Source organism: Eumetopias jubatus, unplaced genomic scaffold (genome assembly GCF_037043125.1).
Source record: "Eumetopias jubatus isolate StellerSeaLion01/CBP00866 unplaced genomic scaffold, mEumJub1_p1.0 scaffold_10, whole genome shotgun sequence".
In the NCBI taxonomy this organism is placed as follows: domain Eukaryota; kingdom Metazoa; phylum Chordata; class Mammalia; order Carnivora; family Otariidae; genus Eumetopias; species Eumetopias jubatus.
This window is the reverse complement of record NW_028274816.1, coordinates 84,667,274-84,690,987: the sequence shown is the minus strand read 5'-3', so window position 1 is coordinate 84,690,987 and position 23,714 is coordinate 84,667,274. Positions and strand designations below refer to the sequence as shown.

The 23,714-nt window shown below is 41.0% G+C and overlaps 1 protein-coding gene across 2 annotated transcripts in view; it reads left to right on the top strand.

The window, feature by feature from the left end:
- Nucleotides 1-23,714, top strand: part of TNRC6C (trinucleotide repeat containing adaptor 6C) — a 149,279-nt gene that overhangs the window by 32,651 nt on the left and 92,914 nt on the right. For both annotated transcript variants that reach the window (XM_088028121.1, XM_088028120.1), the window contains exons 2-3: nucleotides 18,854-18,953; nucleotides 19,735-19,756. In XM_088028121.1, coding sequence (XP_087884247.1) covers nucleotides 18,891-18,953; nucleotides 19,735-19,756 — 85 coding nt within the window. In that variant the 5' untranslated portion in view covers nucleotides 18,854-18,890. The remainder of the gene's footprint in view (nucleotides 1-18,853; nucleotides 18,954-19,734; nucleotides 19,757-23,714) is intronic.

The window sequence follows — 23,714 nt, the reverse complement described above, 5'->3', positions numbered from 1 at the left end:
GCTTAACCGACTGAGCCACCCAGGCGTCCCTATACCCTTTTGTTTTAGTAAGTCTGCTTCTGGAAATGTCTCTAAGACAATAATCAAAAATACAGAATAAACTAGAATAATCACAAATACAGACTAAGCTACACAAAAGGGGATTAGTGATGAAAATAGTATAAAATGGAAACTCCTAAATAAACAACAGGGGAATTGTTAAGAAAATTATGGTCTACCTACACAATGAAGGTATTATGTTGTCATTAAAAATTATATTTGTGAAGCTTGTTTAGTGTGAGAATACCTTGTTAAAAATGAAAATAGCAGAATACAAAATTTTATATAAAGGATCATTTCAACCATACCTTTCTTTTAAGTTTGGAAAATTACCTAAAGTGAACTCAGGATTACAGAGAGTGTACATTAAGACAGTGGTCAGCTGTATACCGAGGCACTACGCTGATTAGCGGTACTACCACCTGTGTACTCCTCATCGCATCTTCGCAACAGCAGAATTTCTTCTCTGCACTTGCCCGTCTGTGAATTTATTCTCCCAGATTGCTCCTGAGCGTTAATGGTTCCTTGGTTAAAAACTCACAGCTCCCTCCCTTTGCTTTTCTCTTTTGAGCATATTTATTTAGAGGCCAAAAGGGTGCAGTCATAAATTAGCATCTTTTCCACTATTAGGTGCTACTCTACTGTCTGTTTTCTTAGACTATAGAAACTTCTTCATTGGGATATGAAACTGTACAATTGCTTTTCCAGTGTTGGGTGTCATCTGTTGGGTGCTAAATGTTTATTTTTTTTTTTAAAGATTTTATTTATTTATTTGACAGAGAGAGACACGGGGAGAGAGGGAACACAAGCAGGGGGAGTGGGAGAGGGAGGAGCAGGCTTCCCGCGGAGCAGGGAGCCCGATGCGGGGCTCGATCCCAGACCCTAGGATCATGACCTGAGCCTAAGGCAGATGCTTAACCGACCGAGCCACCCAGGCGCCCCTGGGTGCTAAATGTTTAAATCGATTTTATGGTACATGTGCCTATAAATAAATAACAGTTAATGGGGAAGATAACATTAATTTTCAGGGAAACTTTTTCTACTTTTACCTGAGAAACACAAGGTGTAGAGATTTAAAATATAAGAGCCATATTCTGGATCATCTTCATTTCAAGTTATTGTATATTTACTACAGTTTTCTACAATGTAAGCTCTATGAAGGCAGGACACAACATTGGCACATAGTACACTCTCAGTAAGCATATACCGAATGAAAGAAGAAATTGCCACGTAGTGGAAATGTCTACAACTGTAAAGTGTTAGCATAGAGACCTCAGCATATCTCCATTTCTTAGAATTTGTGTCATTTAGCACAGTGTATACTTTTTTGCCTTAAAGCAGTTGTTCTCAACAGGGGTGGTACTAACCCCTTTGAGGGGCATTTGGAAATAGGGAGATATGGTAAGGGTATCACATGATTGGGGTCAACCACAATGGCATTTAGTGGGCAGGAGCCAGGGATCCTGGATATTCTATAGTGCCTGGACCAGCCCCATACAGTACATAAAGTAAAGACTGATATTGCATGCATCCTTTATGACTTGGATATATAGGTAGGTGAAAAACTGTTTTAGTGCAGAACCTATTTTACATTTATATATAGTTCTTTGTGCTGTTGTAATAATATGCACTGAATTTCCCAGGAAAGCAATTCTCATTTAAGTTGAGGAAAGACTGTACTTTGTCTGGAACCTTCTCAGTAGTTATTCATCATTTTGGAAATCTCATCACTGGTGTTAGGGCCACTCACGGTATTTGAGTTGCAATGCCAATTTTATTTTCTTCATAACACTTAACACAAACTGAAATTGCCTTCTTTATTAACTTGTGTTTTTTATTTGTTTACCTACTAAACCATAAGCTCCTTAAGAAATAGGGGTCTTACGTATTTTGTTCGCTGGATATCCTTATACCTAAAACAGAGTGGCACATTGTGGCCAGTTATTAATCAGTAATTGATGCAGACATAATGAAAGGATGTTTGAATGACTGTGTTATCCGTCTGAGCCTGACCTTTAAATGCTGATGTTCCTTAAGCCTCTGTCCCAGACCCTCTTTTCTGTTTATTCTAACCCCTTCCCTACTGATCTCAGCTACGAGCATGGCTTTGATTTATATCTCTACACTGACATCTCTCTAGATTTTTCTCCAGCTGAATCTTTCCTCTGAATCCAGAATTACATATCTAGCTGCTAGCTTCCTTCTCAGTTTAATGCTCACGCATCTCAAAGTCAACATGCCCTTCTCCAGTGTTTATCTCAGTGAATGATGCCATCATTTACTTAGTCACACTGGTGGGAAACCTAAGGGTTGTTTTCGATGCTTCCCTCTCCCTTATGCCCATTTGCACTTAATCAGCAAGTCCTGTTCATTCTATCTCCTGAATAATTTTTTCTTTCTTTTTTTTTTTAAGAGGGAGTTGGCATTTATTGTTATTTTTTAAATATTTATTTATTTGACAGAGAGAGACAGCGACAGAGGGAACACAAGCAGGGGGAGTGGGAGAGGGAGAAGCAGGCTTCCCACTGAGCAGAGAGCCCGAAGTGGGGCTCGATCCCAGGACCCTGGGATCATGACCTGAGCCGAAGGCAGACGCTTAACGACTGAGCCACCCAGGTACCCCTCTTGAATAATTTTCTTTTCTTTTTTTTTAAGATTTTTATTTATTTATTTCACAGAGAGCGAGAGCAGGAACACAAGCAGGGGGAGTGGGAGAGGGAGAAGCAGGCTTCCCGCCGAGTAGGGAGCCCAAAGTGGGGCTCGATCCCAGGACCCCGGGATCATGACCTGAGCTGAAGGCAGACGCTTAATGACTGAGCCACCCAGGCGCCCCTCTTGAATAATTTTCAAACCCTGCTTTCCATCCCCAAATCCTCTACTGCTCCTCAGATCTAAAGTACCAAGTCTAAACTCTCTTAGACTGACAGCAGGAGCCTACTTGCTGGTTTCCACTTGTCCACTCTTAGTCTCTTAAAAATCCATTCTCCATAGTAGCCAGAATTGTGCTAGCCATTTCTTCATTGCTCCCATACTTTAAGCCGACTTACCATCTTGCTGTTTCTTAAATATGCCATGTTCTTTCCCACTGTAGAGCTTCTGTCCATGTTTCCCTTGCCATGGCTGGGTTATCCTTCAGAACTTAGCTCACTTCCATTGGAGACCTTCCATGTTCTCCTGACTCGGCCAGGACACTCCCCCATCATGTGCTATCACAGCACCCCATACTTAGCAAATTGTAATGATTGTGTTATAAGGTAGCTGTCTGTCTTTCCCATAGAATTTTTTTTTTAATTCATGTTGTATAGGTATGGCCTCAGTATATCTGTTTATATTCTCATCATAAAGAATGGCCTAATAGCAACTATAATAATTTGTCTTCTAAAATTTAATTGGTTTTTAGCCAGTAATTTTATAGGGTAGATCAGTTTGATTTATTTCTTCAGGGGCATACTATATTTCATTTGTTCTAAGAAACATATTTTTCTCACTTTCAACATCTCTGAAATTGGCATGCATCTTATAGATAATGGCATATCATGGTGTAATTGGCATCAGTTTTTTAGGGGTGCATAAAATAATGGTGCATCTTATATTTGAAGGCATCTTAGATTAGATTATATTTGGTATTTTATAACATATTCATTGTGGAAGATTTAAGGAGAACTTGTGATGCCCAGTCATTTCATAGAAGCATTACTAAGATTTTCTGTAGCCATTAGCAGGTGACTGGTCCTATCTTGATCCTTTGAAGAAGTTTCTGCCTAAAGTCATTTTGGTCATATTCCTATAGAGTTGAATGTTGGGGACTTGATTTATGTATCATTTGTTCAAGTAACACACAAACTCACATTTGTGTATGTGTACCTGTTTGGTTTTGGAAAAACTTTTTTATCTCCATGTAGAGTTGGGCAGGCCATCCATTGGTTCCAGAGGCTGTTGATTATCCTCCTGGAATGCTTTCTCTCCTTCCTCCTTTTGGAAGAAGTTTTAGATGCGCACATAGAGACATTTTCCCTAGTCTTCCTTGGATATAGATATGGGCATGTGAATAAGTTCTGACTAATTGGATGTGAGCAGAAATAATATATGAACTTCCAGGTCACAAACCCAAAAAGAAACGGCTTGCTCTCCAGTTCTTCTTTCCCTTTTCTAGTGAGTGAGAAGAACTTTGGGTCCCTAGATGACCTCATGCAACAGTGGTGCCTGGCCAGCCTCTGGAATGGGGGGGGAGAAACATCTTGAGGACGTCGTATTTTGGGGTCTTTTATAAGTAGTTTTGCCTATACTGTAAGTAATGATCATCTGAGAGACTGTTTTGGTTGGGCTTTTCTATTTTGAAGAAATGAGGTCAGCCTTACCATTAGTTTATCTTAAGTCTGAAGCAGATTGCTCTCACTCTTGGACTACAACAAAGAATATGTGCTCTTTGGGGATGCAGTGTGGTGTGATGGATGAAGCGTATGCTTGAGATTCAGTCAGATCTCTGCTTGAATGACAGCTCTGTCACTTACTATCTGTATCACACTGGGCTATTCACTGAGATCCCCTGAGCTTTAGATGCCTATCCTTTAAGATGCAGGTGATATCCATTTCAAAAAGATTCTATTTTTTTTAAGCAATCTCTATGCTTAATATGGGGCTCAAACCTCACTACCCCAAGATCAAGGGTCACACGTTCTACCGACTGAGCCATCTAGGCACCCCTCAACAAGATACTTTTCAGGAATGAATGAGATCGTCTATTCAAAAGGCCTGATCCTAGCCCAGTACTTAGTAAATGACAGCTGTTGTCATCATTAGTTCTTCTAAAGACTACAACCTTAAACTATCTGCTGCCCTAGCATTTTTTCAGTTGGACTTGATATTTAGGGAGGATTGTTTGATTTTCTGGGTTATATGTTTGGATTAAGCAAAATCATCAGAAACCTTCATATATTTGGACCATGTTACCTTGGTTCCCCGGAGGATTGCTGAGTGTTTTAGAGTTTCCTGAGTTTTCCCATCATGCTTTTGGCTGTGAGAGGTTGCAAGAGATGGTTTAATAAAGCCTGTCCTATGCATGCTCCAGGGCATGAAAGAGGCTGTCCACTGCTTGACTCTGTCACCTATGTGAGGTCTACCCTGAAAACCTCATTTTTAGACCTGAGTGCCAGGGAAACTTTTTCTTTCCTTGTAGAACTGGTATGTGTTCTCATGGTTAATGAGAAGCCATAGAAGACAGAGAGGAATTGAATCATAAATAGTAACATAATTTGGTAAATTGGTAATTGCTTTCACTATAAGGCAAATTGTAGGTTAGCTTTGAATACTTGTATTAATCCTTACTAGATGTGGTTCCATTAAAATCTTTTAAGGAGGTAAATTCTAGATTTTTTTTTTAAATTTATTTATTTGACAGAGAAACGGCGAGAGAGGGAACACAAGCAGAGGGAGTGGGAGAGGGAGAAGCAGGTTTCCTGCCGAGCAGGGAGCCCAATGTGGGACTCGATCCCAGGACCCGGGGATCATGACCTGAGCCGAAGGCAGACACTTAACGACTGAGCCACCCAGGCACCCCATTTTTTTTTTTTTAAGAAAGTCAGAATGTTGGCAGCTAGCAGTAAGGTGACTTTATGAGAATAATGGGAAACATTTTCTTTTTAAAAAAATTTTTATTTTTTTATTTTTAAGTAATCTCTACATCCAGCGTGAGGCTCGAACTTACAACCCCAAGACTGCATGCTCTGCAGACTGAGCCAGCCAGACATCCCGGAAACATTTGCTTTTAGAAACTGGTGTATGAACATAATATCGGGTACACAGTTCCTACCAGATTCCAGACTTTGAGTATTAGAATTGCAGATTTAAGGCAGTAATTCCAAGGCAGCGGTGTAAAGTGCAGGGACAATGGTCTGTGACTGGTAAATACTTGTTAATGTGCTAAGCATCGGACTGAGCAGGTCAGGATCTCAGACTGGTTCAGGGAGCAGTTCACTGCTCTGCGTTTGTTGAATGACTAAAGACTAATAAACCTAATTATATATAAGAATAGTACAGCAAATTATAGAGCACTTCTTTTTTTCACCCAAGTGGTTCCCCTCGCATCTGTCTGGACTTTTTTTTTTCCCCATATGAACTTGGCATGTGTTTATTTATTTTTAAAGATTTTATTTATTTATTTGACAGAGAGAGACACAGCGAGAGAAGGAACACAAGCAAGGGGAGTGAGAGAGGGAGAAGCAGGCTTCCCGCTAGGCAGGGAGCCCGACGTGGGGCTCGATCCGAGGACCCCGGTATCATCACTCGAGCCAAAGGCAGACGCCCAGCGACTGAGCCACCCAGGCGCCCCAGAGATTTTATTTATTTATTTGACAGAGAGACACAGCGAAAGAGGGAACACAAGCAGGGGAGTGGGAGTGGGAGAGGGAGAAGCAGGCTTCCTACTGAGCAAGGAGCCCCGTGTGGGGCTCCATCCCAGGACCCTGGGATCATGACCTGAGCTGAAGGCAGACGTTTAACGACTGAGCCATCCAGGCGCCCCTCAGCATGTGTTTAAAAATAATACAGAAAATTAAAATTTTTTTCTATAACATATTTTTCAGGTAGGTTTTCTTGCTCATCATTTCTGAAATAAGAGTTTTTACATTTCACATTTTTAATGTAAAATAGTAACAGTCCTTTATTACTGTGGGGTTTTTTTGCCCAAATATAATTGGTCAATCATTTTTTCTACTTATGTTTCATTATAGGAACTGTTTAGGCAGGTATTTGACTCCTTTTATCAGCTTATGACTCCAGTGCATATCCCTGAAATCTTCTTTCCTACTATCCTTACATACAAACCCTGAACTTCACAGATGTTTCCAGATCAGAGGACTGGGTGGATGGTGGTATCATCTCTTTTTATATTTGACTTTTCCCTTGTGCAGATTGTCATAAAGCTATTTCTGCTCAGGTCTTGTGCACTTGCCTACTCTCCCAAATTAGAATCCAACTTTGACCACAAGTTAGTTTAATGGCTCCCGAAACTGAATCTACAGTTAACAGTCTTTTTAGTTCACAGAATTGCAGAATTTCCTAATAGGAAACTACCCTGGAGATCATGTGCAGCCCAGAGCTCTCATTGATAAATGCCCCAGGCACCCGTTTCATTGCTTTAGTGGCTGTCCTGCGGTCCTATGGCTGGGACTTTGTCCCTTCTTTTTCAAAATCATGAAGGAGAGCCTATTCTAAATTTGCGCAGATGTACTTCAAGTTTTAGAGCATAGAAGTGTAATGGAGTTAAAACAAATACCGGGCATGTCATATTAGCCAAATTCAGACAAATAGAGTCTTTTCCCCCCACCTATCAGGTTTCGTATTTGAGGTCTGTATGTTATTAAGTATAACTTGTAGTTTTATGCTGCGATGTCATCTATTTGTCATTGAAACACATCTGGGAATTTACTTGTTGGTGTGACAGTATTAAAAAGTCTCCAGTTTTATTGACAGAATCGAAATAGGCTCTAATTTAAGGATTCTTTTATCAGTCAGGAGAGAGAAACCATACAGCAGTGTGAACAGGGAAAGTTTAATGTAAAGAATTGGTAACTATAGGGGCGCCTGCGTGGCTCAGTCGTTAAGCGTCTGCCTTTGGCTCAGGTCATGATCCCAGGGTCCTGGGATCGAGCCCCACATCAGGTTCCCTGTTACATGGGAAGCCTGCTTCTCCCTTTCCCACTCCCCCTGCTTGTGTTCCCTCTCTCACTTTGTCTCTCTCTGTCAAATAAATAAATAAAATCTTAAAAAAAAAAAAAAAGAACTGCAAACTATAGCAGGGATTGAAGTAAAAGGGATTGGCTAGGCGGAAGTAAAGAAAGCTTAAAGAATGTAGGACAAGCAGATACAAAGAGGAGCCACGGCCCCCAGGGCTGAGGTGGGGAACCCTGTGAGAGCCTCCCAGGCTGAGGTCCACACCTCACTGGAGAGGGCACAGCCATGGCTTGCGGGATGGTGGAAAACTCACTGAGCAGGGGGTGACTGGGGAAGCTGCTGGGAAGTTGCTGGGGGGCTGGGGGCATTGCAAGGAGCCTGCCAGGAGAGAACACTCTTCTTCTGCTGTATCTCTCCAGCGCCCTCTACTGAACAAGTGTAGCATCGTGCCTGCTGGCGAAGGAAAAATGTTGGAAGGTCCCAGATTGGTTTTCACAGAGTGGCCAAAAAGCTGAGTGTGCAGTGCAGAGGCAGTAAATCAATAGCCAGGATGGTTTGCTACCTTCAGATTCCTTGTAGTTGCAAGTAGACACTTGGGGAAAGAATGCTTATCACTGGTTACACAGTACATATTTTAAAATTTTTTAGCAAACAATGAAATCCTGGTCATTATTAATAACCACTATGTAGCTTACACACCAGGACATGGCAGCAAGGACTGCTGTATCTGAGAGACTGGTTGGAGATTTGCTTCTGTTATTTTAAGCATATTTAAAGTACACATATTCAAGTATCATTATATAAATTGACTGTGAAAGTGGAGCAACAGTAAAAATTATAGTGTCATTTTCAATTTGAGGCTGCTTTAAACTCAGAAATGAAATAAAGAAAAGGTTTTTTACAAAATGACACTTACAACTCCTATACCTGTAATTGACATGTTAATATAGTAATACTAAAGCAGTTTTTATAGTGGTTAAAATGTTTACTGAACCTGATTAGGTTTGAGACAAAGCATAATTAAATAGTGCTGAATCCAGTCAGCACTTCCTCTTCCTGAATAAGCCTAAATTAAATAGATTATTGAGAAACTGTTTATCAGTATTCTTTGGTTACAAGCAACAGAAAATGACTCTGTACAGTTTATGGGGGAGGGAAAGAGGGACTTTGGGGATGATAGGAGGCAGCTGACATCATTGAAGGGAACACTGAAAAGTTAGGCTCCGCAGCCTGCAGAATGTGGGTAGCAAGCACGAACGGACAGGCTTTGTAGGGAACAATCGTTGAGATGCATCTGCTCCAGCTGTCTCCTGTGCAGTTCAGGACTCACATTCTGAGGAGTGTCTAGGAGGGCTAGGCGAGGGCAAGGCGCTGAGGTGCCAGGCCGCAGAAACAACCTGTTTCTGGGCTCAAAGGACACAGGTCCCTGTCCTGGAGACTCAGTTATCACAGTTTCTTAGCTTCTCTTCCTTGGCATTGGCTTCATTTTCAGGCCTTCTGTGGTTGAGATAGCTCTAGCAGCTTCCATTCCTCTGATCCTGTTAGGTTCATCCCTGACCCTTAGAGTCATCTCTGAATCTAGTGGATGGCCCAGGGATGCAGTACCCTTTGAGTGGAGTCACTGCCCCAAAAGTCCATGGAGTTCAAGTGAGGGAAATTGGGGTACAGTTACCAGTGGAGTAGAGGGAACTAATGGCAAAAATGGCAGATGGAGGTAATCACCTTGATTGTTCAGAGAAAAGTCAATGGAAGAAGATAACAGAGTGGGGAAAACATGGGTGAAACAGGGACGTGGATATACCTACATCAGTGGATAACCGGCACTGGAAAGGTGAGAAGCAAGAGGTAGTATTTCTTTCTTTTATTTTTCTATACGATTTTTATTTATTTATGCGAGAGAGCACGCGCGCGCGCACTAGGCGCTTGAGCAGAGGGAGAGGGAGGGGGAGAAGCCGACTCCCTGCTGAGCAGGGAGCCCAACCGAATGCGGGACTCATTCGGAGGACCCTTCAATCAATCATGACCTGAGCCAAAGGCGGTCGCTTTGCCCGACTGAGCCACCCAGGCGCCCAAGAGGTACTATTTCTTAAGAAGTCTGGTCAGTCAGACTGCAGGAGTTGCTACTGAGGCACTTCCGGGTTTTGTTCTGGTTTGGTGGAGTGGACGCAACAGTCTCTAGAACTAAACCCTGGGGCTGAACTCTGTATTAGCTCTAAAATGAAAGTTATGTCGGAGTTCCTTTAAAATACCTTTAGGCCAACTGATTTTGCCATGGTTCTTCTCCATCCTTCCAAAGTAAAGGTCCCTGTGCTCATTTGTTCCTAAGTTTCTTTGTCGTCTTCTCCAAATCTTCCCTTGTGGGAAGTGAAGACCTTTATCTTCAGCCTTATCTCCCACCCCTCAAGTGCCCTCTGGTCCCCCGGCCCCATCCTTTTTCATTGAAGCCCTCCCTCTCATCGGACCAGGAATGGAGGGGGAGGAGGACACACGGGGGAAGGATTCACCATTCTCCAGAACCACCCCCATGACCATTTTTAAGTCATGATTTTTTTGCTTTTGATTTTTTTGTTCTTTTTATTCACTTTTTTAAAAGGTTACATGCAGTAGAATTCACTCTCTTCTGTACAGTTATGTAAGTTTCGACGACTGCATGCAGCACATACATGCAATACGTATATGCATGTAATGACTGTCACAGTCGAGACTTAGGACAGTTCCATCACCCTCCAAAAACATTCCCTTGCTCTGCCCCTTTGTAGTCAGTATCTTAACTCCAGCCCTGGCCCAGGTCATCATTGGTCTGTTTTCTGTTCGTATAATTTTTCTTTTTCAGAGTGCCCTGTAAATGGAGCCATACGGCACATACCCTTTTGAAATTGGCTGCTTGTACTTAGTATATGCTAAGTCTGGGTATGCTTTTCTTTTAGCTTATCCTAGAGTTCACAGAGCTTTTTGAATCTGTAAATTTATATGTATCTCCAAATTTGGGGCGTTTTCCACCACTATTTCTTCACATGTCTCTTTCTCTTCTGTTTCTGGAAGTCCCGTAACATGGATGTTGGACCTTTTGATATTATCCTTAGGGTCCATGAGGCTCTTCATTTTTTTTTTTTTTTCCCAACCTTTTTCCCTCTCAGACTGGATAATTTCTGTTGCTTTATTAAGTTTGGAGATTCTTTTCTCTGTCATATCCATTCTTCCATTGGGACCATCCAGTGAAGTAGCTTAATTCAAGTTTTTATTTTTCAGTTCTAAAATTTCCAGTTGGTTCTATTTTTATAGTTTCTATTTATCTGCTGTGAACTCCTAAATTGCCATTTGTTTCAGATGTATTTACCTTTATTGCCTCCTGGAGCAAAGTTATAATAGCTGCTTTAAAATCTTTGATAATTCCAACACCTAGGTCATCTGAGAGGTAGCATCCTTTGTCTTTTGTCTTGGCAGCTGGGTACATTTTCTTGGTTCTTTGTATAAGGAGTAATTTTAGATTTCATTCTGGACATTTTGAATATGTTGTACAGATTTTGAGTCCAATTAAACTCCTTTAGAGCATGTTGACTTTTGTTGCTGTTGTTTCTCAAAGCCTTTGCTCTGCTGTTCTGGATCTGTCCCATACATGCATGACCTGATGAACGTGAGCCCAGACGTGGGAACGTTTATACATAGCATTTAGAAGTCTTCTCCAGGCAGTTCCTGTCTGGGATTCCCCCACACTGTCTAGCTCACAAGAGCTTCTTTTCCTAATCCCAGGTTCAGAAGGATGGGGTTCTCTCAGTTTTGGCTGCCTCTGCCACCATTGCCACAGCACAGCTCTGTGACTGCAGGGGAAAATGAGAAACTCACCCCCATGCAGGTCACCTCCCCAAGTTTTGAGTCTGCTCCCTACTCTACCAGCTTTTGTTTGCTTTTCAGTATTGTATTTTTGTATTTACATTGTACTTCCATCTAGTTTTCTGTTGTAATCAGCAAGAGACTATCATGGTCTTCCTCTGTCTTGATCAGCCCCAGAAGTCTTAAATTGCTGCCTGTGTTATTTTTGTATGCTGCATAACAGATTACCACAACCTTAGTGGCTTTAATGCAATATACATTCATTATTTCACAATTTCTGTAGGTCAAGACACTGGGCATGGCCTAGCGGGGCCTGCTGCAGGCTGCAGTCCAGGCCAGGACTGGGTTTCCATTGGGGGGCTTGACTGGAGAAGGGTGGGCTTCCAAGCTCACTCATGCTATTGACAGAATTCATTTCCTTGCAGGGGTAGGATTCATGGTAGATGTTTCTTCAAAGCCAGCACCCAAGAGGGATACTAAAGTCAGTCTGCTAAAAAGATGGAGTCTTACATAATGTAGTCAGGGGGGCAGCATTCCGTCACCTCTGCCATATTCTAATGGTGAGAAGCAAGTCACAGGTCCCTCCCACACTCACAGAAGGGCATTTATACAGAGGTGTGAACATCAGGAGACCTGAGAGTCTCTATCAACTATATTATCCTTTGATCCTCAAATAAAAACTCTTCCTTCTACCCTCTGCTCTTATTCATCAGAGCCATGGTTCTCTTTTCCACCCCCCAGTCCTGGTGAAACACTGAATGACTTCATGGTTCTTATAGACAGTCCATTCAGTACTCAGACCTGTGAGTTCTTGACCTCCTGTATGCTAGTGACCTTTACTTTAGAACTCTGTCCTGTGATTCTAAATCCCAAGCATATGCTCTTTGTGACATACTTCCGTTTATTTCCATAGTCTATCAGGTATTAAAGGTAATTCAAGTCTTACCATCACTTTCCTATTAGATTCTCTTTCCCTTCAGGTCCAAGACTGTTTTTATGTCTCCTCCCTTTATATTGCCTACAGGGCCCCCTGAGTACTTCCTGCACAGAGCAGGTATTCAAACACATGGTGCAAAATTAAGAACAGTGACAGCTAGACAGGATACCACTTCTTCTTCCTTTTTAAAGTTTGCCTCTTAACACTTTACCCTTGCTAACCTAAACACTGTCAGGAAATTCTAACTGAATTACCCAAACTTTCTAAATAATGCACGTAACCGGCTGCCTGGGTGGCTCAGTTGGTTGGGCGACTGCCTTCAGCTCCAGTCATGATCCCAGGGTCCGGAATCAAGCCCCACATCAGGCTCCCTGCTCAGCAGGCTCAGGAGCCTGCTTCTCCCTCTCCTCACCACTCATGCTCTGTTGCTATCTCTGACTCTCTAAAATAAATAAAATCTTTTTAAAAAAATAAATAATGTACATAACACAGACACCCAATGAATTAGTGAATATTTTAATGACATGGCATTGGAGCCTAACTGGGATAACTTCAGAGTATAGGCTGTGGTTTTGTCTTGTAGGTGAAAACGAAGTTAGGATGAAAACCAATTATAATTTCTGGTAACTAAGCCTCCAAGGTAGAAACAAGTCTGCCCTCTTTTATTGAATCCTTTCTTTTGCAAAAAGGGAGTAATCAACTAACAAAAACACTGGAAATTTGGAAGATTTTCCAACCAAAATAGTTTTGCATGGGGTGGCTGCATGCCCAGTCTACCTACATAATTCTATCTTTTGAATCCTCATTTCTCTGGGACAGTGTGTAGTTTAACCAGGAATTCTGAGGTGATTGACAACGCATCGAGGCTTCAGTTATGGGGATTCCCCTACTTCCCAACTCTTCCTTCTTCTGGCTGCTTCCAGAATAAGAGTGTTGCTTCTTCCTCCACCCAAAGTCTCCTAAGCCAGTGATGGCTGAACTATTTGAGAGTAAAAGAAACATTAGATTATTGAAACCCAGATTATTGAAAATACTTTCTTTCTAACAAAACTCAGTATAGTGGGGACCCATTATAATGTGCCTTGCCATACAGAGTATAGAGGATTTATGTCCAGTTTGGCCCTGTGTCCAGTGTGGGGTCCAGAAATTGAGCCCCATATCAGATTTTCTCCTTACCTGGATTTCACTACTACTGAAACAGAAGCTGTGCCATGAATCAAAGCAATGCTGTTTTTCTTTAGCAGAAGCTAGATAGGAAAGCTCCAGTTATTTGTAGTGGTAATAAACTGGAGAGGAAGTGCATGTGTACGAATAGAAGAGTGATTGAATGGAATGGGATAACATTCACACCGTGGTATATTACGTAGCCACTAGAAATAATAAATTGGATCGATTAGTTGGGGGCAGAACTGAGGAGAGAGAATCACACACATGTATTGAATGAGAAAAGCAAGATGCAAGAAAGTTTGTATAAGACAAACCCACTTTTACAAAACTGACCAAATAAAATGCTTTGTAAAAATGTGTAGGTCTGTATGATTCCATACAGTTCCCTGAGCACAAAGACCCGGAAAGGTATGAACAAGGTGGTTAACATGGGTTATCTGGAAGGGCGGTGAGGGCGCAGGGGCTTTGCTGTGGGTGTGGAGAGAGGAACCCCTGAGGGGACTCAGGAGGAAATGAGAAACAAAAATGCAGAGTATACTGGAAAAAAAATAGAGGGTTACCTTTACACATGTATATGCAATCGTATATTTAAATGTAATTTTAAAAAGAAAAAGTTGAAATTAAAAATAAAATTCTCCCAACCTGGCCCTCCCTTTTCTTCATTCTCCTTGCAGTTCACCTTGTGAGTCTGACCACTTTGGTCTCCACCAAAAAAAAATACTGACCAACTCCCTCCATAGTTAGATCTTGAACAACAGGCATCTCGACTTCAGGGCCCCACTTACACATGGGTTCTTGTCCATAAACACAAGATAGTACTGTAAATAGATTCTTGTCTTCCTTATGATTTTCTTAACATTTTATTTTCTCTAGCTTTATTACAATAATACAGTATATAATACATATAACATACAAATATGTGTTGTCTGTTGATGTGATAAGTCAGGTCTGGTCAATAGCAGATTATTAGTAGTCAGTTTTGGGGGAGTTAAAAGTTGTACGTAGATTTCCGACAGTGTCCCTAACCTCCAGGATGATCAAGTGTCAGCTGTAGAGTTGATACGTATTAGTTTTTTTCTCTTCCAAAGGGTCAAGAAACTTCACAGTCTTAAGTGTTGTTGTTGTTTTTTTTAAGTAATCTCCGCACCCTATGTGGGCCTCAAACCCACCACCCCAAGATCAAGAGTCGCATGCTCTTCCAACTGAGCCAGCCAGGTGCCCCTCCAAATCTAAGTTTCTAATCTTCTCACTAGCCCTGAAAGGTAGATAGAATTTTATTAAGTATTACTTGATCATTTCAGGGAATAAGGTGTCCCTTCGAAAGAAAGGATGCTTATGGAAGATGTCTTTCTTTTTAAAGTAAAAATGTGATTCGATGTTTATTTTTAAAAAATTATTAGTGAGAAATGGCAGAAACTGTGTACTGGAAAGTTACTGTCAGTTGGGGGAAATTAGATAAAATTTTATTAAAGAGCATACATCTGAATTGTGCTTTGTCATATATAAACATGAGCTCAGACAAGCGAGGCTTAAGATAGCTCATGGCTACATAGTCTTCTTTATTTACAAAATTTTATTTTACTGTATAGTAAAACCTTGACTATACTGCTGGGGGAGTAGCAGCTCTAATTACTTTGTCAGAGCAATAGAATTAAGTGAGTGAGTATTTTTATTTTATCTTCAATTGAATACCTTTTATTTATTTATTTTTAGGGGGGATACTTTTTTTTCATTTTTTTTTAAATTTAAATTCAGTTAGCCAACATGTAATACATCATTAGTTTTTGCAATTGAATGCCTTTTAAAGATGCACCTATACTTTGCCTATTTTGTTAAGTTTACTATCTGAGGATAATTTAAGGCTTTCATTGTACTGTAGGTTAAGAAAGTGTAACGGTAGAGGAGGGCAGTCACTGCTTGGTTTTTATTTATTTGCTTTTTCCCAAGATTTGTGGCAGCAGCATGATGGATATAGCTCCACTGTGTGTACACCACCCATCACTCACAGGCTTGCCTGTGCCTTATAAGAATGTTTAAATGCAGATTTCCTGGGTGAACATATTCCTGGAAAGTGTCATCTGAGATAACGAGTGATTACCATTTTCCAAACTTGATAAACATACTGAACTTCTTTAAAAGCAGTGTTCTCAACCTTGGCAAAACATCAGAGCCATCCGGAAGCTTTAAAAACTGCTGACATCTGCGTTCTACTCTGAGAGATTGTGCAGGATAGAGTGGCAGCCCTGGCTTTGGAAGTTTTCAAAACTTCTTCGCAGGTAATTCTGATGAAACAGCCAAGACTGAGAACCACTGTTTTAAAGGAACAATATTCCCTATGTACCCCCCCACACACCATATTGATTTAAATTATGTTTATTATGATAGTGTTTAAATATGTACAAACTGACAGCAGGTTGAAATTCCTTCTGGGTGTGTAGTTGTATATAAAACACATTTATAAATGAAAAACCTCAAAATCAGTAAATTCAAAACAACATTAATATATATATGGATGATATTTTCCTGAGGCTTTTGTGCATGCTGTTCCTTCTGTTTAGTCTTTCCCACCTGTATCAGCCTGGGCCCAGGCAGGCGATAAAAGCACACGGTAATGTAAACAGGGGAAGTTTCTTACAAAGAATAAATAGTTAAGCTGTGATAGAAGAGTCACTGCAGAAACTGTGGGTTCTAGGGCTGAGGGAGAGTCCCAGAGGAAGGCCTGGGGTTCAGACTCGCTGAAGAAGGTGGAGTTGCAGAGCACCTCCGTGACTTGCCCATGTCAGCGAGCCTGCAGTTGCCGGGCAGCAGGAAGCAGTCTTCCAGAGCACAGCACTGGCTCAGGAAAGCCACAGCCAGTGGCCGCTCACAGGGCCACACAGGCAGCAGGCAGAGGGGCTCTGGGGGCAGCCCTCCTGGTGGCAGGCTGCAGCTGATGGTCAGCCATGTGGATGTGCTGCGGAAGTAGAAGTATCAGCGCAGAAGGAGGTGTGGGGCACACAGGGTCCCAGTCGGGAGGGCTGTGTCATCAGCAGGACCACAGGAGATGAGTGTAGGAGTAGGGCAAGCAGCAGGAGGCCCGGAGCACAGAGTGTCTGTTGAAAGGGTCGCGGGCAGATGACACTAGACCGTGTGGCACAAGGTTGTTGAGGGACCGCCCTTTCTGGCCCATGGCTGGAGTTATCACTGGTGTCCTCACAGCTCCATGCTCAGTTGTGCTCCCTGGAAAGGAGAAAGACTTAAAGAACTGCCCGTTTACTGCAGAGCGTGTGTTGAAGGTTGAATTTGGAGTTGCCCAGCAGTAAATTGGTATCTGACCCACACCACCCTGTGCCAGCGAAATGCTCATGCAGTGTTCGAGCCCCAGCTTACCAGTTGCCTTGACCCTTCTAAGTGGTGTTACTCTGTGCTGTGCTCCCGCGCATCCTTACGGTAGCTCACTGTGCTGTGTAGGAATCTTTGTTTAAAAACTAATTGCTCTTGGCGTGCCTGGATGGGTCAGTTGATTAAGCATCTGACTCTTGATTTCAGCCCAGGTCATGATCTCAGAGTCTTGAGATCAAGCCCTGCATTGGGCTCCACACTGAGTGTGAAACCTGCTTAAGATTCTCGCTCACTCTCTCTCTCTCTAAAAAAAAATAAACAAAATTAATTGCTCTTTGAGACACCTGGGTGGCTCAGTTGTTTAAGCATCCGACTCTTGATCGCAGCTCAAGTCTTGATATCAGGCGTGAGTTCAAGCTCTGTGTTGGACTCCATGCTGGTCGTGGAGCCTACTTAAAAAAAAATTGCTCTTTCAAACAAACATATCATGTAGGAATCTTTATTTAAAAAATAATTGCTTTCTCTTGGCAAGGATGCCCATTCCCACTGTTGGTGGGAATGCAAACTGGTGCGGCCACTCTGGAAGACGGTGTGGGGGTTCCCCAAAAAGTTAAAAATAGAACTACTCCGCCATCCAGCAATTGCACTACTAGGTATTTACTCAAATACTAGTTTGAAGGGTTACATGCACCCTGATGTTTATAGCAGCATTTTTAGTAGTAGCCAAACCATGGAAAGAGCCCAAATGTCCGTTGAATAAAGAAGTTGCAGTGTGTGTGTGTGTGTGTACACAGACACACACACACACACACACACACACACGCAAAATATGGAATATTACTCAGCCATCAAAAAGAATGAAATCTTTCATTTGCAACGACGTGGATGGAGCTAGAATATTATGCTAAGCGAAATAAGTCAGAGAAAGACAAATCCCTTATGATTTCAAGAAACAGATGAACATGGGGTGGAGAGGGGGAAGAGAGGCAAACCAAGAAACAGACTCTTAACTGTAGAAAACAAACTGAGGGTTGTTGGAGGGAGGTGGCAGGGGGATGGGTTAAATGGGTGTTGGGGATTTAGGAGGGCACATGCTATGATGAGCACCAGGTTTTGTATGTAAGTGCTGAACCACTAAATCCTACACCTAAAATTAGTATTATACTGTGTGTGAACTAACTGGAATTTAAATTAAAACTTTGGGGGGAAAAATCTAAAAAAAAAAATAATTGGTTTTTCAAGCAAACATATAATTATAGAATGCTTGAGAATCACCTCCAAAGATTCTGATTTGGTTGGGCTAGGGCAGAACCCAGGAATCTTTGGGGTTTTTTTAAAGATTTTATTTATTTATTTGACAGAGAGAGACACAGCGAGAGAGGGAACACAAGCAGGGGGAGTGGGAGAGGGAGAAGCAGGCTCCCCACAGAGCAGGGAGCCCGATGTGGGGCTCGATCCCAGGACCCTGGGATCATGACCTGAGCCGAAGGCAGACGCTTAACAACTGAGCCACCCAGGCGCCCCAGGAATCTGTGTTTTTAATAGGTGGTGGCGGATGCTGACATTGTGGCCCCTGAGACCACAAGGAGAGATGTAGGTCTGGGGCTGGACTGCAGGGACAGTGCCTTACTCCTTTTTGTCCCCTTCTTGCCTAACTCGCTCCCTGCTAGAAGCATGGTGTTCGACACGTGGGCGGAACGAGTGACTCCGGAGCACAGAAGTGGTGGCCCTAGAGAAGTGCCCCACGTTTCTTGCCCCTTCTCGGAGTGCCCTTTCGAGTACTGTGCACGAAACTCAACCTGACCTAAAACTTCCTGCAGCTAATGCTTTTTCGTTGCTTGATTTTAAATGGACCTTATGCCAATGCCACCTTTCTTTGTTTCATAGGGAGAAAGAACAAGAAACACAAAAAGAGGAACGTTTGATGGAAGAAAAGAAAAAGAAAAAGCAGGAAGAAAAGAAAAAGAAGGAAGGTGCTCAGAAAAAGGTTTGGCTGGCATTCCTACTTCACTGCCTGTGATCATTGTGTGTCTCATTTGCATTGTCACAGCCATTATGTTAGAGTTCCATTTTATGACCTCAAAATATCTATGTGCTAAAGCTATAATTAGCAAAAAATAGATGTTGTGCTAGCGAAATAAATACAGAGTGACAGCCACAGAATATCTTTCTTAAGGAACTAGAAATAGTAGAGCTGTTGTTTTAAAGAAGCCTGATTTTCGTTGTTGGGGTTAAAGAATGTGCATGCTATCCCACTTACCGCGAACTGTCCAGAGCAACCATGTCTGAGAAATGAGGAAAAGGGCCATGTAACTGATTTTATTAGGAGAGCTAGAAATAATTTTTGCAGGTTTGGCAAATGTTCTTTTATAAATCCTATTATTATTAAAAATTAAAAGTCCTTCTGTAAATCTTACCGTCTCACTTAAATCTTACCGCATTTAATATACCAAGTTAGGACATTTTTTGTTGGTCTTGCCTAGTTTAACATACCTTGTAATTTAAACTGTGTACCTTTTAGTTTATATTAAAATACAGAGCTCTGTTGAGCTTCCAGATAGGTTTTTTTTTTTTGGCCTTTAGATCAATATCAGCATATAATAGCATGTAGACAGTTATACATTTTCCCTGTAATAAATTTTAATAAATTGGGCAAAAACTTGTTTTTAATAAAATTTCCAGTATTAAAGTCTGCTTATAAACTTTCATAGATGTGCACATTCTACACATTATTATTCCTAAAGAGTTTCTGATTTTTTTTTTTGCAGGCTGCTGATCAAAAAACCAAAGGTAAGTTTATTTTATTTGGGGGTGGTACATTGTATGGCAGCACCACACTTTTTGTGATGAAGATGACTTTTATTTTATTGATAGTTAAAAACAAAGAATCTAACCCTGGCTTTGAACCTTTTAAATCTTCTTTTTATCATTCACTGTGCATTTCTTCATTTATCATTACATTTCATTGGCATTGGTTTAATCTAAAATGCCTAAAGAATGTTATGTTTGCTTTCTGAACAATGCTTTTTACTTTTCCTTTGCTTTGCTTTCCACCAAACAAGGACTAAACTGATAAAGGTGATCCAATTTGAATAAGAACAGCCAAAAGATACTGAATTTTTTTGAAGCTTCCAATTCTCTTTGCCGACTGTATAACAAAAAGAGGTATATTCTTTCTGTATTCCCTCTTTGCTTATTGATATGTAGAAGTTTTTTTTTTTATTTTCTAAGTCAAAAATTTACTTGTTAGTGTCTTAGTGGGTGTTGGAAACAAAAGTAGTTCCCCCAGTAACAGAGGCCTACCTGGGGTTTGCTGGAGAAGGGGCACAATGGAAGCAGCATTGGGAGCTTCTTCACTCTGTGCTTGCCCTGGGCAGGGGCTGTGCAGGGAGAAGGGGCGTGTGCTCAGGAGCCACGTCCGCCAGCTCTGTTAAATCTGGGGCCAGTTACTTGATTTTTCCAAGCCGCAGGTATCTCCTACTGAAAAGGAGAAAGCTGGTGAGTGGGTGGCTCCCCCCTCAATAAAGCTCCTGTGAAGATTAAATGAGATCATGTATGAAAAGGGCTTGGTGCCAACACATAGTTAGTGCTCAGTAAAAGTGAGCTAGAATTAATTGTTAGGATTTTCCAGATTCTGTTGGACGCATGTACACATTGTATGTGCAGGCACAAGTGCTATAATAAAGACTTGCCAGCATGCTGTTTTGGGTGGTACCACTGCTAATGCTCTACTTTGGTTTGGCATCCTTAGAGTTTCCAAAGTAAAGTTTATGTATAGGACATCATTCGAACTTCATAACTGAGCAGGGCAGGTGTTAGGTGACCGTGAAGAAACCGAAGCTGACGCTCGAGTTAAGTGGCTTGAACCGGGCCTTCTGACCCCCATGCAGTGGGCCTCCAGGTGCCGGCACCAGGGTCACAGTAAGATGGGATTTCGTGTAAAGTAAATATTAAAAGGCAGCTCAGTTCCCAGAAAGGACATTTGTCTCTCACTCTCAGAAGCAGTATGAATGTATAGCACACTTTTTCAGAAGGTCCAGAGGGTTGTGGTACATAGTTGTATTAGCAGTTATGATCTTGAGTGAGGAAGAATGGTTTCTTCCACTTGCATTTATTTTTTATTTATTTATTTATTTTTTTAAAGATTTTATTTATTTATTTGAGAGAGAGAGAGAGTGAGCCTGAGAGGGGGGAGGGTCCGAGGAGAAGCAGACTCCCCGCTGAGCAGGGAGCCCGACGCGGGACTCGATCCCGGGACTCCAGGATCATGACCTGAGCCGAAGGCAGTCGCCCAACCAACTGAGTCACCCAGGCGTCCCTCTTCCACTTGCATTTAAAACTACAGGATTGTTGTTCTGAGTCATTTATTTCCTTTTTTTTTTTTCAACATTCTGAGAAGTTTTTATAACCTGATTCAATACCAGCCGTATTCTGTTGTCATTGTCAATGTTTTCTCTTTGCTTATGGTCGTATAATGATATGTAAATTACACATACACACTACACAGAATTATTATTTCCCATTACTGTTCTTTTTTTTTTAATTTTCTTCCAGAAATATTTTAATAAAAATTGGCAATTTCCAAGAAACACCCACTGCATGACCATCAATAAAAGAGAACCATAACAAAATAGAAAATTTACCATATGTCCCATTACTGTTCTGATGAGCATTTCCTTGCTTACTCCAAAGTCTACTGGTGTTTTCTCTTCTCCTTTTATCTTCTCTAAATTACTGCTCCTTTGGGTCCAATTTGTCATCAACTGTACTAACTATAGCCTTAGCACACATAATAATAATGATTATTAATGGTCCTAAACAGAAAAAAAATCTTTTTAAATTATAAATAATCTAACAGTGCTGCTAGATAATTCATTAATGAATATTAGCAGTATCAAGGTTTAAATTTTTCTCAGATGCTCCGTTATTACTGGGTCGAATCAAAATTAACTGCCTGAAGGAAGGTGGTTCTGAAATTTCTGACTGGACATGTGTGTTGGACAACACAGGCTGGACCTGCTGCTTCCCTTAATTAACACTCCCCCATCCCCTGCCCCTCAAAGAGCTGCATTGAGCAATTTGAAAACCTTTGTATGAGCCTTTCCACACAAAAAAAATAGTTTCTTGTAATTTCTGCTAAACATTGTCTTTGCATTATCAGTGACTCAAGAAAGAGGTAGCTGAGCACAATTACTTGTTACGCCTTTAGTGAGACTCGAGATGCTCTCACAGTCGCGGGAAGGCAATCAGACGTAATCTCACCTATATATTATATTTTTGCTGTGGAGGACCTGGTATCTTGAGTGTTGGACGCTGTATAATGGGTTTTGCTTCGGTAATCAGTAATCTCTTTCCTTTATTTTGGGCACTGCCCTTAATTTGGGCACAGATAATAGTAGCTTTATATGTGATGTGATGACTATGAGCCTAAATTTTCCATATTGTTTTCTGGGTTTTTTATGGATTTAATTTTTTTTAAGGATTAATTATAATACCCATAAACGTGAAGTAATTTAATTCATTGGTTTTGGCCAGATTTTTAAAGTTCACGAAATAGAAAGGTAAGTTTTCATACAAAAAGCTCAAAGTTAATTATATCATGTATGAAAGTGAATATCTTGATGACCCAGTATGTCTCAAACTCTATATGATTAAGGCTTGATGATTTTGAGTCATATACTTTTATAAATTCATGCATTATGATTAGTCTCCTAATCTTGCTTGAAAGGACTATAATTTAAGTTTTGCAGTTGGGTATTCAACTTTGCCATGCATTCAATTTGTAATGCTAATTTTAAGAAAATCTTTATGTGCTTTTGTTAATGTAAATCAGTTGAAACCATATTCTTTCACTAGCCTTACATTGAGTGATAAAGGTTTTGGGGTCACAGATTATTTGCACTGTGCTGTATTCCTGTTAAGGCTCATTCTATACATGGTTTTCTCAGTATGAATGAAGGTGAGCATTGAAGTTTAAAGGGTGCCTTCCCAATTTCATAGATCTAGATACGAACAAATACAAGTGAGAACCCACTTCTCTGTACTTCGCCAGTTAGGTGGCACTTTTTTTTTTTTAGCAGAGTTGGCTGAGTGCTATTTGCTCAGTCGTGAGCTGTTTGCTCAACACAATATTCAGCAGTTAATTTTTATAAGGCATCACATCTCCTGAATTACACTGTGTAATAAAGTTGGCCAGATTCCTTGAGTTTACATGTATCCATGTTCACATCCACATAAACAAAACAAGTATTATTTTGAGTATATGAGTTAACCCTTAGAAGCAATAGCTAGAAGTCTAGTTAATGTGCTTTACACAGTATATTTTATAATATATGGCATTTTGTTTGCCTGTCTGAAAAATTAATAAAATCTTAGCGTTTGAAGTATTCTTAGAGGTTCCCCAGTTGCTCCATCGGTTTGGAAATGAGACTCAGAGAGGTTGAACAGTTTGCACAAGTTTTGACGGCTCCAGCTAGCAGCACAGCTGGAACCCTTGTCCTGCAGCTGTCTCACATATACGTTTTGTCTGCTGCCATGTGAAGGACACATCAGCATGGTATACCCGTTATCAGTGTAATCATCTATTTTAGGAAGTAACTTAGGACCTTTTCAAATAAGGCTGAAAGAAATTCCTAAGAGATCCATTATGTGAATTCTTTATGGGATGGTATCTTATAGGATTTTAAGTATTAGATGTCTTTCTGTAGCCATGTTGCCCTATGTTTAAAGTAATTATTTAATTTTACTG